The sequence below is a fragment of the Dipodomys spectabilis genome, unplaced genomic scaffold (assembly GCF_019054845.1).
Source record: "Dipodomys spectabilis isolate Male_0828 unplaced genomic scaffold, ASM1905484v1 ptg000120l, whole genome shotgun sequence".
In the NCBI taxonomy this organism is placed as follows: domain Eukaryota; kingdom Metazoa; phylum Chordata; class Mammalia; order Rodentia; family Heteromyidae; genus Dipodomys; species Dipodomys spectabilis.
In genome coordinates, this window is record NW_024870797.1 from 4,561,431 (window position 1) to 4,580,243 (window position 18,813).

The 18,813-nt window shown below is 36.4% G+C and overlaps 1 protein-coding gene across 6 annotated transcripts in view; it reads right to left on the bottom strand.

Annotated features, from left to right (window-relative positions):
• Window positions 1-10,613: 10,613 nt before the first annotated feature.
• LOC122115517 (histone demethylase UTY-like) overlaps window positions 10,614-18,813 on the bottom strand; it is a 143,968-nt gene continuing 135,768 nt past the window's right edge. For all 6 annotated transcript variants that reach the window (XM_042689012.1, XM_042689009.1, XM_042689010.1 and 3 more), the window contains 3 exons: window positions 14,482-14,608; window positions 13,462-13,632; window positions 10,614-11,628 (listed from right to left, as the gene is read on the bottom strand). In XM_042689012.1, the coding sequence (XP_042544946.1) occupies window positions 11,599-11,628; window positions 13,462-13,632; window positions 14,482-14,608 (328 nt within the window). In that variant the 3' untranslated portion in view covers window positions 10,614-11,598. The remainder of the gene's footprint in view (window positions 11,629-13,461; window positions 13,633-14,481; window positions 14,609-18,813) is intronic.

Below are 18,813 nucleotides of genomic sequence, written 5' to 3' on the forward strand. Positions count from 1 at the left end.
TACAATGCCTTCAAAGCTGAGCTCACACCAATACTCCTCCAACTCTTCAATGAAATTGAAAGTTTACTACTGAACTCATTCTATGAAGCCATCATAACTCTCATTCCAAACAAGACAGGGACTCATCAAAGAAAGAGAACTATAGACCCATTTGATGAACATTGATAGAAAACTTCTCAACAAAATTTTGGCCAGTTGACTTCAACAATTCATCCAAAAAATCAATCAAAACAATCAAACAGGATTCATTTCAGGATGCAAAGCAGATTCAATATTCGCAAATCAATTAATATAATTCATCACATCAATAAGAGCAAGGATAAGAACCACATGGTTATCTCAATATGCAGAAAAAGCATTTGACAAGATCCAACACCCTTTTATGATGAAGGCTCTGAAAAACTATGAATCCAGGAAACATTTCTCAATACAATAAAGGCTGTATATGACAAACCTACAGCCAGCATTATACTTAATGGTGAAAAACTAAAGCCATTTCCTCTTAACTCAGGAACGAGACAAGGATGTCTACTCTCTCTACTTCTCTGCAATTTAGTATTTGAATGCCTAGCTACAGCAAGAAAACAAGATGCAAACATAAAGGAGATCCAAATAGGGAAAGATGAAGTAAAACTCTCTCTCTACAGATGATATGATCTTGTATGTAAAGAATCCCACAGACTCCATCCCAAATTATTCAAGCTGATTTGAACCTTTGGCAACTTGGGGGGTGGGGGGAGATGGGGGATGGGAAGGAGAAACAAAGGAAAAGGCAATAATGCTTGATAAATGTACTCATTGCCTGCCCATGTAATTGTAACCCCTCTGTACTGTATTGTCACAATTAAAAAAATTACAATTTACAATTAGAAAAAGAAGGGCATTTTATATTAATAAAGTGAACTCGCCATTAGGTTTCTGTCTGATGTGGTTCCCTGCTCTTGATTTTCTTTGGGCTATATTCCTCCATTTAGTTTTTTGTTTTTGTTTTTGTAGTGTTGGCTTCTTGTTCATGAATTCCTTCAATTTTTTATTATTAAAAATTTTAGTTTCTCCATTGAATGTGAATGATAGTTTTGCCGCATATATCAGTTTGGGCTGGCAGTTATTGGTTTTCAGGGCTTGGATGGTACTTTTCCAGGCTCTCCTTGCATTGAGGATTTGTTTGGAGAGATCTACAGTGATTCTAATTTTCTTTCCATTGTACTATAGCTCCATCTTTTACTTTGCAGCATTTAAAATCAACTCTTTGCAATTCAGGTCTACTGTCTTTACTATGATGTGTCTAGAAGTGTTTCTTCTAGCATCCTGTCTTCTAGGTGTTCTGTATGTGTCTGTTATGTGGGTGAAGTTTTCTCTTGAGATTGGAGAAATTTTCTCTAGTAATCTTATTGAATAAGGGTATTCCTCTCCTTTATCAATCCCAATTATTCTTAGCATTGTCCACAGTTCCTGGGCTTCCCTTTAATAATTTGAGTGTTTTTCCCCATATCTATGACTCTCTTCTCCACCTCCTGTCTTTAACTACTTATAGTCTGCTTCCCATCCCATTCATTCTGTTACCTATGGTTCCCATTGTGATTTGCATTGTAGAAATCTATTTATGTTTTCCATATGGATTTTCCAAGTGTTAATTTCATCTTTTAAAGGCATATGTACTATTTCTATATATTTTTTTTAGGTCTTGGAATTACTTTGTTATTTCTTCTGAAATTGTTATTGCTACTCTTTTTATTGCTTTGGCCAATTCTGCCATCGTTTCTTTAATCTTTTGTTATCCATTTCTTCTTTGCTCTCATTTTAGTTCTTTTTTGGGTTGCTGTTGGAGCATGGGCATGTTTTGTGGTACTAGTCAGGATCCCAGTTAGGCTACACTAAGAAATGTCAATGTCCTTGGCCATAAAAGAAATGCAAATCAAAACAACTTTGAGATTCCTTCTCACCCCAGTTTAAAATGGCTATTATCAAGTTAACAAATTCTAAAAGATGCTGGTGGGGGATGTGGTGGGAATGTGAACTGGTTCAACCACTCTGGAGTATGGTGGTTTCTCAAAGACTAAACATAGAGCTACCCTATGCTCCAGCAATCCCATTTCTGGGCATTTACTCAAAGGGTCACAAACAAGGCCTCACTAAAGCTATCAGCAGAGCTATGTTCATTGAAGCATTATTTGCCATACCTAAGATATGGAACCAACCCAGATGTCCCTCAGAAGATGAATGGATCAAGAAAGTATGGTAAATATACAGAATGGAATTCTACACTTTCCCCAAAAAGAATGACATTGCCCCATTTGTAAGGAAATGGAAAGACCTGGAGAAAAAAAAGCTTATTAAGTGAGGTAAACCAGATCAAAGAAACATAAGCTCCATGTTTTCCCTGATTTGCAATAATTAGTATATGTCTAGAGTAGTACTGGCAGAGGATCACGATAGTTCAATAGCTATGTACACTTAGCCACACTAAATGCTAATAAAAATGAACTCCAAGATATGGAAACAATCTTTTGTAAGTTCTTAACCCATGGTATAACCCGTTTTCACTGTATTTGATTCTAGTGTTTCTGCATTTTGTATATACATTTTTGTCGTTTGGGGAATGGAAGGGTTAGCAGAATGCTTAAATAGGGATGCAGGTTGACCTATTGTAACAATGAGATATACAGGAGCTATGTTGAAAACGAACTTTACAATGTGGGAGTGGGCGGTGGAGGGGGAGGGAGGAGTTGGGGAGGGAGGAGGTAACAATGCTTGTTAGGAAATGTACTCATTGCCCTACTCATGTAACTATAGCCCCTCTGTATAGTATCTTTACAATTTTAAAAAACATTAAAACCAGAAGATATGGAAATAAGAGTATTGTGTGGGTTTGTGTGTGGGGGTTTAACATACTGCAAGAAGTTATTTTTTTTCATTTTTTTCCAGTTGGCTTATCTCCTGTTGTCACTATTTTTTATTTTGGTACCCTGTGTCTTTTTTTTTTTTTTTTAAGAGATTTTATTTGATTTTTATTTTTTGCTAGATCTGGAGTTTGAAATCAGAGCCTGGACACTGTCTTTGAGACTCTCTGTGCTCAAGGCTAGCACACTACCACTTGAGCCACAGCACCACTTCCAGCTTTTTCTGTTTATGTGGTACTGAGGCATCAAACCCAGGGCTTCATACATGCCAGACAAGCATGTACCACTAAGCCACATTCCCAGTAACATTCCCCTCTCCCCCACACTTGTATATACGTTTAGTTTATCTGATTTGGGAAAGGGAAGGGTAATAACAAAATAATGAGACAAAGGACAACTGGTGAACCCATGCAACAGTGAACTCACAAAACACTATATTGGAAATGAACTTTACAACTTGTTTGGGGTGGGAAGTAGGGAGTGAAGGAAAGTAGGAGAAAATGAGGGAGGAGGTAACAATATTCAACAAAAAATATACTCATTAACTTATTCATGTAATTATAACCCCTCTCTGTACATCACCTTTACAATAAAAATTATGTAAGAATAATATGTAAACATTCATTAGTGTGTACATATGTAAGACTTGCTATATGCTAAACTTGCTTTGAACTCATATTTCTTTGATTACAGTACCATAGTTCTGAAATTAAGCATGCACTACTACCATGGATGGCTTAGGATCTTGAAGGTAATATTCAGAGTTTTAGAGAGGACCGATAACTAATCTCTAGTAGTTCATAGTCTACAACTTGGCCTATCTAGTCATTTGTCTGTTTCAGGGATGATTTTACTTTGCAGCTCTACTTCTGTGCATTCCAGGCTTCTCTGCTAGCGGATGAGTTTTTCAATGTGTTTGTTGTTGTTTTTTGTTTTTTGTCAGTCATGGGGCTTGAACTCTGGGCCTGGGCACTGTTCCTCAGTTCTTCAGCTCTTCAGAGCATTCTACCACTTGAGCCACTGTGCCATTTCCAGTTTTCTGGTGGTAAGTCTCACAGACTTTCCTACCTGGGCTGGCTTTGAACTGTGATCCTCAGATCTCAGCCTCCTTCATAGCTAGGATTACAGGCGTGAGCCACCAGTGCCTGGCTTTGCCATGTTTTATGCATAGGTTCCTACTTATTCCTTAGGATCTTGTTTCTATTTCCAGGGGCAGCAAGTAGACAAGCCAGACGCTTGGAGTTTAGAGAGAACTCTGCCTTCCAGATTCTGTTTTAATATCCCTCCAGCAGTTAACCAATGCTGAAGAAATCACATGATTCTTAACACATGCTTTTAAATTTCTCAGTCCTACATTATAAAGCAATCCAGATGGTTAGTAGAGGCTGAAGACTATGCCAGTTGTAGGCTAAGTACTCTTTCCAGTGATCCCTAGTTATAAAATTCACTTTTTGCCACAGGTATAGACACTAGTAAACAGACTGTATATCTCCTGTATTATCTTTGTGTACTTTTCAGAACCTCACCCTCATCATGGTCCTTCTCATAGTTCTCTTCTAGATACTGTGGTAGTTATTCCCTTGCTAAGATGATATTATTTCTGGTTTCAGGTACTCAATCTCAAAAATTAGGCTTTTTGTCAAGATATCAAGTTACCATCTGAGATGTTAGGAGAAATAAAATTTCTTTATTCTTTGGTACTATCTTACCACATGAGAAAAGAAACCATTATACCCAAATCCCCATAAGCACTGTGTTTAAATGTGGCAAAAAGTATATTCTTACCTTGCAAAAAGGATGGTTAAGTGTGTCACCAAGGCATTCATCTTCACCAGTGGTTATGACCAGCTCTCTGATGTGAGACTGGAACTATAAACTGTTATTTACATTCTTCTTTCATCAGATTCTGTATTTTTTTTATCTGTTTGGAGGGAACTATGAAAGTATGGAGAATGCATGATGCCAGAAGAAAAATCCAGTTTTATGGATGCTTGTGTGTCTGACACGGAGTGGTAACCCTATCAAAAGACAGGATTGAATTCCTGTATTTTACTGTTCCTTCTATCATGGGTCTGTTTCTCATGTTGTTGCTTCTTGATTTTTTTTAGCCACCTGAAATGTGCCTTTTAATCTGTCCCCTAAGGGATAGCCCCCACAATTTGACCCTTAAAAAGAATGGTGCAATGTAGAGGAAGACACCTTCCTTACCCTCAGTCATCATTCCTCAACCATGGTGGTAATGAAATTTTTAATATTAAAGTATTAGAATGACCACATGAACATTTTATCTGTCAGTCCAGTATCTGTTGGACAGAATCAACAAGTGGTACTCTGTCTGAGGAGATTGAGACCAAAGTGGCAAACAACAGGAGTCTGGATGAAAATTATTCATCCCTAGGTAAGGAAATGGCAGTTCCACTTGGGATAGTTGCTACCATGTTTAGTTTCAGCAAGAAATTTCTTCCTTTTTCTCAAAAGAATGAACTTTGAAGCAACTTTTTTGCATGTGTGTGGGTGCTATCCCTGCTGTTTTGCCTTAAGGCTAGTCTCTACCACTTTAGCTGCAGTTTCATTTTGTTCTCTGGTTGCTTGTCAGAGACACAAACTTGTGTGACCCTTCCTAGAGGATCTGTGGGCTGTAGGAGGTTGTGTGTGCTAGAAGGGGAAGAGAAAACTCTTCCATAGTTCTGGCAACAGTCAAAGCATCTAGCTAAAAGCCTCAGGGGGAAAGAGAAAACTCTTGAGTCAAAAAAGTTTGTATGCCCTGGCCATGACCTTAGAGAAGGCTCTGGATGTGCTCTTCATGCTTCCTACTAATGGTGCCATAAACACATAAACAACCCCTCATTTGTGCTTTGTATAACTTTTGTTGCCTTTTGACCTCATATATACCTTATAACCTTTTGGCCTTGCCTATCCCTGTAATCTTTTGGCCTTGTGAAATGTCACATGCCCACTGACTAAGACTTGCTTTGTGTGTATGCCATATATGAGTAGGTAGTTTCCCCTATTAAATTTTGTCTATATCCACATTGTGTAATTTGCTTTCTGCCCAGGCATCCCATTCCCAGGTCTAGCTGTGTGAATAGCAACAGTTGCTAACTGGAGATAAAATTTCATGGGCTTTTTTCTGCCAGGGCAGATGTCAACTTCCTGAGAAACTAGATTACAGGTATGAGCTGCTGGTGCCTAGATTGAAGCAAATTTTTAAGGTTGTAGAATGAAAGCTTAAGAAAGTACAGCGAATTACTCTCCATTAGTGTGCCCAGGAACACTCTCCATGATTTACAAAAGAATTACCTTTGGATATGAAAATGTGTGTCTTTTAAGCTCCTTAAAGCACATCAAAGGTAAAGAGAGTGGGCTGGGAAGGTGGCTCAGTGGTAGAGCGCTTGCCTTGCATGCCTGAGGCCTTGGGTTTGATTCCCCAGCACCACATAAGCAAAAAGAAAAAAGCCAGAAGTGGCACTGTGGCTCAGGTGGTAGAGCACTAGCCTTGAGCTGAAGAGCTGAGGGACAGTGCCCAGGCCCAGAGTTCAGGCCCCATGACCGGACCCAAAAAAAAAAAAAAAGGTAAAGAGAGTATCTTTCTATTGTGTATAATCAATCTGGCCTTATGGGCCACTGCTACATCCCCAAAAATAATAGTTCTGAAAAGAGGACATTTGAAATCTTCCTTTTACCTTTGCTTTGCTTTCCTTCCTTTGCCTCCTATAGGGTCCTTTTCATAAAGTTTCATATTCATATTGATAATTGTTATATAATAACAATGATCACATCTGATGTTATATTCAGTGTAAAGGAAAATCAATATTGTATTTAATAAATGTAGAGTACAAATTCTTTTACAGTTCAGCCCAAATAGTTAAATGCAGATATTGAATTTTTCCAATACTTAGAAATACCTGACACTATTGTTATACTATACAAAATCTACACAAAAACATAGGAGATAAGAAAATGCTAGCTTGCTCGGTGCGAGTCACTCACTCCTATAATCCTAGCTACTCAGAAGGCTGAGATCTGAGGACTGTGGTTCTAAGCCAGCCCAGACAGGAAAATTCCCTGAAACATCTCCAATGAACCAAAGAAAACCAGAAGTGGAGCTGTGGCTCAAGTGGTAGAACACTTTCCTTAAGCTGAAGAGCTAAGGCACAATGCCCACACTCAGAGTTCAAGACCCACAACTGACCAAAAAAAAAAAAAATGCTAGCAAAAGAATTACAAGAAGGTACTAAACAAACAATAGTAACCCCCCCAAAAAAAAGATTCTCACTGATTAAAAAAAAAAATAGTAACCCCAAGGAGTAACTGTACAATTCAAATAGTTTTGTAATCCTTAAAATAATTTAAGGCCAGTATGATAATTAATGTCTGTAATCCCAACTCTTTTAGAGAAAAAGATTGAGACATCTTGGTTCAAGAACGTTGAGGCTAGGAATGTAGCTTAGTAGTAGAATGCTTGCCTCAATAAAAAAAGAAGTGCTGCTATGGCTTAAGTTGTAAAGCCTTGAGCACAGAGAGGCTCAGGGACAGAGCCCAGGCCCTAAATTCAAGCCCTAGGACCAATAAAAATCAAACAAACAACAACAAAAAAAAAACCCTACAAAACTTTAGTAAAAAAACTGAAACTGTCTCAAAACCAAGCCAGATGTAGGAGTATATGTCTATATTCCCAGCTACTCAGGAAGGAGGATTATGACCTGAAATCTCAGAATTTTTGAGATTCTATCTGAAAATATATGTGAAACAAAAAGGGTAAGGAATATTGCTGAAGAAGTATAATACTTGCTTGGCAAGTGTGAAGTCACAAGTTATAAAGGCTATTGCTTCCAGAGGGAAAAAATTTAATCTGTAATATAAAACACTAAAAAAGAGCAGGGCACCATTGGCTCAGGTCTACAATCCTAGCTACTCAGGAGGCTGAGATCGGAGGATCACGGTTTAAACCCTGGACAAGAAAGTCCGTGACACTCATCTCCAATAAGGCATTAGAAAACTGGAAGTGGCACTGTGGTTTAAGCAGTGAGCTGAAGAACTGAGGGATAGTGCCCAGACCCAGAGTTCAAGCCCCATGACTAACCAAAAAAATAATTAAAAAAGAAAGGACAAGAAGGTACTACTGGATAATTCTACTGAATATTAAAGGAATTAATAAAAATTTTATATCAGTGTCTCAATTTTTACATCATAACCTGATAATGATGTTGTTCATGGTAGTATTAAAAGTGAAAACTACAGGCTAGTGTCTCTCATCTCTGACAACATAACAATAAAAATATATTAGACTATAAGACACAGAAATTACAAAAAAATAAATCATGGTTCAGACCAGCTTGGACCTAAATGTAAACTACCTCAAAAATAATCAGGCTGGGTGGGGAGGGAGGAGAGGATCGGGTCAGGGGAGGTGGGGGGAGTATGGAAAGGGATGGGAAGGGGAAACAAAGAGGAGGCAACAATGCTTGGTCAGAAATGTACTCGTTATCTTGCCCATGTAATTGTAACTCGTCTGTATGGTATTTTCACAATAAGAAAAAAATGATCAGGCTAAAAACTAGCAATATCTAATTAATTATACAGTCAAATTTATTTTACTTTAGGAAGAAGTATGTGTTGTGCAATGTAGGTCTTATATTAATTTCTTTAATTGAAAGACATCTGGGGAAAGGGTTGGACATGACTTAAGAGATACAATACTGCCCAGAAAACTCAAGGCCCTGAATTTAAATCTCATTTTTGGAAGGGGAAAAAAAATACATACAAAACAAACAAAAAACTAAACTAGTGGCCAACTAGTAATGAAAGGAATTTATTCTTGATAAAAGCCTCTCCAAAGCCTGAAGTATAACAATGAAAGATAGAATGTTTTCTCTTATGATTGTTTATGAAGCTATTATGTCCTTTACTGCAATAAGAAAATACATAGAATGCAAAAATGTAAAAAGGACTTAACCCTCTTAGATCACATAATTGAATGCTAAATTTTAAAGCCTAAAAAGCTTTCAAAAAGTTGATAAGTTGATTAAACGAGTTCACCATCAATACATACTTCCAAGTAATAATGTTTCCTTCATTTCCTATTCATTTAAACATTTAAAAATAGGTGCCAAAAAACAAGATATATGTCAGCAATAACAAAATATAACCAGTTAAGAAAAGTCATTGGTAGAATTCTAAAATCTTTTGTCTTTGATGGCTGATCTGAAATTTTTGCATGGGGTAAAAAAGGTTTGACTTTATTGAACAATGTTAGAATACACAAATAATAGCATTTAAAATATTCAGAAACATTTACTTAAGTAAAGCTGTAGTTATTTCCTTCTGAATTCCATTAAGATAATTAATGTTAACAGATTACAGTATTTGAAAATTACCTTAAAATGATACAGGTGGACCTGTTGCAACAATGAGAAGTACAAGTTGTCATGTCCAAAACGAGCTTTACAACGTTGGTGGGGGGGGGGGGGGGGGGGAGGGGGAAGGAGAAGGATTAGGATTAGGGGGGGAGGGGGGAGGCTAGGAAGGGATGTGAAGGATAAACAAAGGAGGAGGCTGCAATGCTTGGTAAGAAATGTACGCATTATCCTGCCCATGTAACTGTAACTCCTCTGTACAGTATGTTCACAAATAAAATTAAAAAAAAAAAAAAGAAAATTACCTTAAAATAAAGGATTTTCATACTTTGGTTTTACAACTATTTCTACAAAGCATTCCAAGACTGTATAAAAAAGATACCCTTCCTTAGGATAATTTACTTCTAAAAGTTATCACTTTGGGAAGTGGCGCTCTAGCTCAAGTGGTAGAGTAATAACCTTGAGCTTAAGAGCTGAGGGACAGTGTCCAGACCCAGAGTTCAAGCCCCACGACTAACCTCACCCCTCCAAAAAAAGTTATCACTTTGAGTTCTAAAAGAAAATGGGGGGTGGGGGGGAGGCGGGGCGGGGAAAGGAATGGTGCTGGTATTGGAGTTTTCATTTAAACCTGCTTTTATGCTCAAAGTCAGTGATCCACTGCTTGAGTCATACGCCACTTCCAACTTTTGGCTGGATAATTGGAGTGTTTTGGATTTGTCTGCCCAAAGGTTCAAGCTGGCTCTGAACCTTGATCCTCAGATCACAGTGTTTTAAGTAGCCAGGATTTTGGGTGTGACCTATCAGCATTTGCATAAAAAGATTCTTAATCCATTATACCAAGTATTATTATAAAATATCTTCTGAAATTTTAATCACTTTATTACATTTTAACTCATCACTGAAGTTTCTAAAGAATAAATAAGAAAATGAATATATATGCCAAAAACTTTAGAAGTAAAGGGTATGATAAGCCAAGTATTATTGTAAAATAAGATTATATAGTTAAATAGATGTCCATATGAAATAAGTCTTCATAGAACTTGCTAAAATTAGTGATTAAAAATATTAAAATAGCTTCATCTCCCTAGTCACACCATACTGTATAAGCAGGGAAACATGGAACTTTAATCATCTAATTTTAAAAATAATTGTCAATATATTTGCTCTGCAAACAGAAGTCATCACTTTAAATCTCTTTTCCATTAAATATTCTATGTGATAAAACTGATCAAAGCTACATAATGTTCAAGTCTCAACTTGAAGTCTCAACTTTACTCTAGGTACTATCAACAATTTTTTTTCTACTTAACATTACAGAAGTTGTCACTTAATATAAAATGAGACTAAAAGAAACTTGAAAAATAATCATACTTGTGTTTGGTAGGATGTTTTATATCAGGCACCTTAAAAGCAATCACAGATGTAAAAAATTAGAATTTGTTTTTACATAATTATATATTGAGATTTGTCTCTAATATACATTTGTATAGTGCACACACACAAACATACATTTAAAATATATATTCTTTAAATTAAAAAGAAAACAGAAACTGGGTCTTTGTAGAAAATCTTCAATACTCAAACAGTGGAAAACCCTTTAAACATTAAACAATTTTAATAAAAGTTTCTATACAATATTAAGCAGTTTTTTTACAATTAAAAAACGTAATAGTATTTATTTAAAATTACAATACTCCATATTTAATGGCAAAGTAAGTGTGGGAATAATAACAACATTCCAATCACAAATATTTTCAAGCAATAAATATGCATTTTATAAATACTTTAATTGGTTCAGATTAGAAGCAAAGATCAACCATATCTATTCTTTAGTATGTGCAATCCATTATGTTTGTATCTTGACTATTAACTTCTTTTATTTTAGAATCATAGATTAAGCATCAGGGTCTTAAAACAGGAAACCTTAAGTTGGTCAAAAATTTGATTTAAATTTGTCAATCATCCTTCAAAGAACTGACCAGGTAAACAGTAATCCAGACAGACAGTAATTGTTTCCCTATGAAAATTCTGAAGGGCTAAAATGCAAATAAAAACTAACATATTAGCCAAAACTGCACAGACATAATAAAGCAGTAGTTTGTACAGCTCTGATAGTTTGGTCAGATATACACATAAATCATATAATTATTATTTTATAAAATGTCAGCCAAGTTGGCTTTGTTAAACTTGGAATAAAGGCAATGTATTCTTTGTCTAGTTGCCTAATCTTTTAGTCTCAAAAGGATGCATAGACAGAATTGAGTCAAAAAATCTTACGAATAGCTAGAAAGCCAGTGATATTTCCTGAAGAGTAGAAAGGTCTTGGTGTTCCTAGAACTATATTAAGATGAAGAGGATGATAAAGAAGGAACCTGAAAATAAGAATGATATATATTAATAGTTTTGTCACATAAAGCTGTAAGAGAACTTGTTGCTTATGGCTTTAAACAAGTTAAAGCTACTTATGAAGTGAGTTTGAACAAAACACTTTACCTCAACAGCTAGCTAAGTAAGATGTTTTTACTATTTATACTCGAGAAAGTTTTCCAAGACTTAAAATAGGACATGGTCAAATGCTAGAGCACTCCTGCCCAGGCTCAGAGTTCAAGACCCACGACCAAGAAAACAAAATAAAACAAAAGTCCCAACATTCCGGTGGAATATTAAATGGAATATTAAATTCTTACTAGTAAGTGATCTAAACCTGTTGCTATTAACGTTTTATCTTTCCAGCAAATATGTCATTCAATAACAACTATCAGAAATAAAATTTCAATGAACGTGGCATTGTGGCTGAGGACAACACCTAATCCCTGTGTTCAAGCCCTAGGACTGGTGAAAGAGAGAAGGAAGGAAGGAAGGAAGGAAGGGAAGGAGGGAGGGAGGAAGGAAAGGAGGGAGGGAGGAAGGGAAAAGGCAAAATAAGATTTCAAATTTAGAACAAAAGGTCCTGGAAACATATCAACAGGCAATAGCAAAAAATGGAGAGATGCCTGGGCACCAGTGGCTCATATCTGTAATCGTAGCTTCTCATGAGGCTGAGACCTGATGATCACAGTTCAAAGCCAGCCAGGCAGAAAAGTCTGAAAATAAGACCTATTTCCAATTAACCACTAGAAAATCAGAAGTGGCACTGTGGCTCAAGTTGTAGAGAGCTCACCTGAGCTGAAGAGCTGAGGTACAGCGCCCAGGCCTAGTTCAAACCCCATGACATAAATAAATAAATAAATGGATATTTCACTCAAATGGTAGAACTGAAACAGTAAGTGCAAGACTCAGAGTTTAAGCCTCAGTACTGATTTAAGCATATATATGTATATATACAACTATATGTCTAATGCAAGTATAAAATAGTATATAATATACTGATGTATATACTAATTTAATAATATGTTAGTATGTACATATTCATATGTATTTATATATGTATGTATATGTTTATGTGTGTATGTATATCTCCTATGTGTAGTACCCTCCCAAGTCAGGCTCATGTGACTTACATATGTATTTTTTAGCTATTCAAGAGTCCAATCGTGAATAGCTAAAAGCTACTCAAGCTAGCCAGGGCAGTCAGAGATTCTTATGTCTACCAGCAAAAAGTGTTGGAGTGGGAAAGCTAAGGAAAGTCCTGAGTCCAAGCCCTAATGTTACTATAAATAATTCCAAACAACAAAAGTTCCAAAACAAACAAAAATAAAACAAAACCAGAAGTAAAGCCTAAGCTAAATAAGTTGTCTTTGAATTTAACAACTGTATGATACATAAAATTGTAAATGTTCTCACATGAATTTTATATATTATCCCATTTAGTTTAGCTACATCTTTAACTATAAGGTTAATATTTGTAGGAAGAATGACATTCTACTACAATTAATGTGTATTTTAACACAGAGACACACACATACTTCTCCATTTATATCTGTGTAACTAGTACGGAAGAATTAAACTTCTAGCAAAAGTTTATGCTAATAACATAAAGTCTACCTGTATTTTTAAAGCACAAGATTTTTAAATTTAATTATTATGATACTACTTAGGATATTATTATTAAGAAAAAATGGTTATATACGAACTTCAAATGTTTTAATTTTGCAATATGTATGTGCTGACGACACTTAAGTCTTAAAAATACAATTTAATGAAGTATTAAGAATAAAAAAAGCTGTTTTACAATGTTGTAATGATAAACTAACAACTTCACTTACCAGTGTAAACTGATCATAGATTTGGATTAGATCCTCCATTTTGTACTGTTCAAGTACCACAAAGTTTTCCAAATTTCGACTTGATTTTTGTGCACAATCATGGCAATGTATTTCATATGTCTTTTTAGAATTGCTTTCATTAGTGACAAAAAGCAGGTTAAAAACTTCTACCTTTTTACACAAGAGGAAAAAAAAAGGAATAAGATAATAATTAAATTTTGAACCAGAGAATTCTATTGAAAATACTGATACTTAAAAATCATGATTGTGTATGATATACCACATCATTTCACAGCATAAGCAAGACAAGAGTGGTGTTTGTACATTTAGAAATTTTCACTAAAAGATAGTCTTGATTTTACTTTTATTTTTCTCTTAGATTATTAAGTACATGTATAAAAAAGTTTCAGTTCTGTAAGTCAGAATGTAGTTTATCTGTTTCCCAGTCTTAACTTATATATAGTTATACAGTTCAAGTTTTAGACAATATGCACTGAGTACATTGACTATATTTACTTCTTTTCCCTCTCACCTACCCTCGGCCTTTTAAACATGCTTCTATTTCCAAACATTCTTTTTCTATCTCTAAAAATAAACCAAGTTTAAAAGTGTTTAACAGATGGCATCTATGGATTTCACTATTTCTTTTGATTTTGAGAACATTTCACAGTAATGTTTAATTAGATCTACATTTTATTTAGAAATGACAAATAATAAATTGATGGTGATGCCTCTCATTCTATCCTTTGTAGAGTCTGTGATTGGTATAATAGGTCTAGAATAGTCCAATCAATAAAGTTCTTGACACCCTGTATCAACAGAAATAAGGAGTAAAGGTACATGCTTGCCATCCAAGCTACACTGAAAGAATAAATAGGAGGACTGTGGTCCAGGCTGGCTTGGGGAAAAAGAGCTGGAATCATAATCCAAGCAATAGAAGACCTGTATAGTAAGAGAAAGAGAAAGGGGGGAAAAAGAGAGGGTGAGAGGAGAGGGGAGAAGAAATGTACAGTTACTTACCTCACAGATGTTACAGTAAGAAGCTGGTTCTTTTTTTGACCGTCCATGCCATAGAACCTCTTTTCCTGATGCAAGAAGAGCCTCTCTCAATGCCTGACATTGCTTTAGAACTTTCAGAAGACAATACCTATTGCACAGAGAAGAATAGGATACCAAATAAAGATACAAGAACTAAACAAAAAGTAGTGACTAGCAAAAACAATCCTTAATAGAAAGAACAGTGCTAAAGGAAGATCAATATCAAATTTCAAACTCTACTATAAAGCCATAGTAATCAAAACAGCTTAGTACTGGCACAAGAACAGACCTCAGGACCAATGGAATAGAATTGAAAATCCAGGGCTGGGAAGGTGGCTCAGTGGTAGAGCGCTTGCCTTGCATGCCTAAGGCCCTGGGTTCGATTCCTCAGCACCACGTAAGCAAAAAGGAAAAAAAAAGCAGGAAGTGGCACTGTGGCTCAAGTGGTAGAGTGTTAGCCTTGAGCTGAAGAGCTGAGGGACAGCCCCCAGGCCAGAGTTCAGGCCTCATGACCAGACACACACACACGCACACACAACCACACACACACACACACACACACACACACACACACACACACACACGAATTGAAAATCCAGAAATGAACCCACAGACCTATAGCCATCTAATCTTTGATAAGGGAGGGAGCTAAAAAAAGTAAAATGGAAGAAAGCTTCTTCAGTAAATGGTGTTGGCAAAACTGGTTAATCACTTGTAGAAAATGAAAGCTATATCCTTATATATCACCCTGTAGCAGAATAAACTCCAAATGGATCCAAGACCTAAGAGTCAAAGCAGAAACCCTGAAAACATTACAGGAAAGAATAGGAGAAATCCTAGGTCTCTTTGGCACAGGCTGAAATTTTCTTAATAGAGACCTAGAAAGACAACAAATCAAAGAAAGGTTGGACAAATGGGATTGCATAAAATTGCAGAGCTTCTGCATGGCAAAGGACATAGTTATCAAGATCAATAGAAAGCCCACAGATTGGGAGAAGATTTCACTAGTCATACCTAAAATATACCTGGAACTCAAAAAATTAAATCCCCCAACAACAAATCCTCAAAGAAGCAACTGCCCGATAAATAATGGGCTTATTTAGACTTAAAGAGAAACTTTTCTGAAGAGGAAAGAAGGATGGCCAATAGACACATGAACAAATGCTCAACCTTAAAAGAAATGAATAAAAGAAATGCAAATCAAAACAACATTGGATACCACCTCACCCCAGTTAGAATGGCTATAATCAAGAACTCTTAATAACAACAGATGCTGGAGGGGATGTGGACAAAAGGGAACCTTTCTGCATTGTTGGTGGGAGTGTAAACTTGTTCAACCACTTTGGAAAACAGTATGGAGGATCCTCAAAAGTCTATACAGAGAGCTCCCCTATGACCCAGCAATCCCACTTTTGGGCATTTACCCAAATGATCAAACAAGGCCACACTAAAGCTACCAGCATGACTATGTTTACTGCAGCATTATTTACCATAGCTAAGATATGGAACCAACCCAGATGCCCCTCAGTAGATGAATGGATCAAGAAAATGTGGTATATATACACAATGGAATTCTATGCCCCCATCAGAGAAAATGCCATTGCCCCATTTGGTAGGAAATGTAAAGACTTGGAAAAAATTATACTAAGTAAGCCAGGCCCAAAGAAACATAAGTCCCATAGTTTCCTTTATTTGCAATATCTAGAATATGTTTGAGACAAGCAGAAAAGGTCAGATATGATGATGTTAAGCGAGATGAACCCCAAGATAAGGACACGGTTTTTTTTTTCTTTCTTGCTATTGTTTCTAATGTATTTATAAGATATGATGTTGAGTTTTTTGTTGCTATGTATGTCCCTCCCCCACGGTATGATCCCTGTTTTCACTATATTTGATGTTGATATAATTTGGGGAGCAGAAGGAAAAAAAATGTTAAAACATGGATACAGGTTGACCCATTGCAACAATCAGATGTACAAGATGCTATGTCGAAAAATGAACTTTACAAATTAGGTGGAGTGGCGGGGGGAGTATAGTTGTGGAGACGGGAGAGACAGGATGATAGAGGAAAAACAAAGGAGGCAGCAATGCTTGATTAGAAATGTATTCATTACCTTGCTCATGTAATTGTTATTTCTCTGTACAGTATTTTCACAATAAAAAACTATTTAAAAAAATTATACTATGAAGCCATCATAAGCCTCATCCCAAAACCAGGCAGGGACTCATCAAAGAAAGAGAACTATAGACCCATTTCTTTGATGAACATTGATGCAAAACTTCTCAACAAAATTTTGGCCAATCGACTTCAACAATTCATCCAAAAAATCATACACCACGATCAAACAGGATTCATTTCAGGGATGCAAAGCTGGTTCAATATACACAAATCAATTAATATTATTCATCACATCAACAGGAGCAAGAATAAGAACCACATGGTTATCTCAATAGATGCAGAAAAAGCATTCGACAAGATCCAACACCCCTTTATGATGAAGGTTTTGGAAAAATTAGGAATCCATGGAACATTCCTCAATACAATAAAGGCTGTATATGACAAACCTACAGCCAGCATTATACTCAATGGTGAAAAACTAAAGCCATTTCCTCTTAACTCAGGAACAAGACAAGGATGCCCACTCTCTCCACTTCTCTTCAATCTAGTATTAGAATGCCTAGCTACAGCAATAAGACAAGATGCAGACATAAAGGGGATCCAAATAGGGGAAGAAGAAATAAAACTCTCCCTCTTTGCAGATGACATGATCTTGTATTTAAAGAATCCCATAGACTCCACTCCCAAATTACTCAAGCTGATTCAAAACTTTGGCAAAGTAGCAGGTTATAAAATTAACCCCCAAAAATCAATGGCTTTTCTGTATGCCAACAATGAGAAAAGTGTGGCTGAAATTAGGAAAGCAACTCCATTTGTAATAGCCCCACAAAAAATAAAATACCTCGGAATTAACTTAACTAAAGAAGTGAAGGACCTCTATGATGAAAACTTTAAAATCTTGAAAAAGGAAATCAACACAGAACTTAAAAAATGGCAAAACCTCCCATGCTCCTGGATTGGAAAGATTAACATCGTGAAAATGGCAATACTTCCCAAGGCTATTTACAAATTCAACGCAATACCTATCAAAATTCCACCCTCATTCTTCAAGGAAATAGAAGAAGCAATCCAAAAATTCATATGGAACAATAAAAGACCCCGAATAGCAAAAACGCTCCTCAACGGAAAGAACACTGCTGGAGGAATATCAATACCAAATTTCAAACTCTACTATAAAGCCATAGTAATCAAAACAGCTTGGTATTGGCATAAGAACAGACCTCAGGACCAATGGAATAGAATTGAAAACCCAGAAATGAACCTACAGACCTATAGCCATCTAATCTTCGATAAGGGAGCTAAAACAATAGAATGGAAGACAGACAGCCTCTTCAGTAAATGGTGCTGGCAAAACTGGTTAACTACATGTAGAAAACTAAAGCTAGATCCTTATATATCACCCTGCACCAGAATCAACTCCAAATGGATCAAAGACCTTGAACTCAAAGCAGACACTCTGAAAACATTACAGGATGGAATAGGAGAAACCCTGGGTCTCCTTGGCTCAGGCCGAAATTTTCTGAATAGAGACCCAGAAACACAACAAATCAAAGAAAGGTTGGACAAATGGGATTGTATAAGGTTGCAGAGCTTCTGCAGGGCAAATGACATAGCTAGCAAGATCAATAGAAAGCCCACGGACTGGGAGAAGATCTTTACTAGCCATACAACGGACAAGGGTCTCATATCTAAAATATACTTGGAACTCAAAAAATTAAACCACCCAACAACAAATCCTCAAAGAAACAACTGCCCAATAAGTAAGTGGGCTAAAGACTTAAAGAGAAGCTTCTCTGAAGAAGAAAGAAGGATGGCCAATAGACACATGAAGAAATGTTCAACATCCCTAGCCATAAAAGAAATGCAAATCAAAACAACATTGAGATATCACCTCACTCCAGTTAGAACGGCAAAAATCAAGAACTCTAACAACAACAGATGCTGGAGGGGATGTGGACAGAAAGGAACCTTACTTCATTGTTGGCGGGAATGTAAACTTGTTCAACCACTTTGGAAAGCAGTATGGAGGTTCCTCAAAAGACTTCACATAGATCTCCCCTATGACCCAGCAATCCCACTTTTGGGCATTTACCCTAATGTTTACAAACGAGACCACACTAAAGCTACCAGCACAACTATGTTTATTGCAGCATTATTTACCATAGCTAAGATATGGAACCAACCCAGATGCCCCT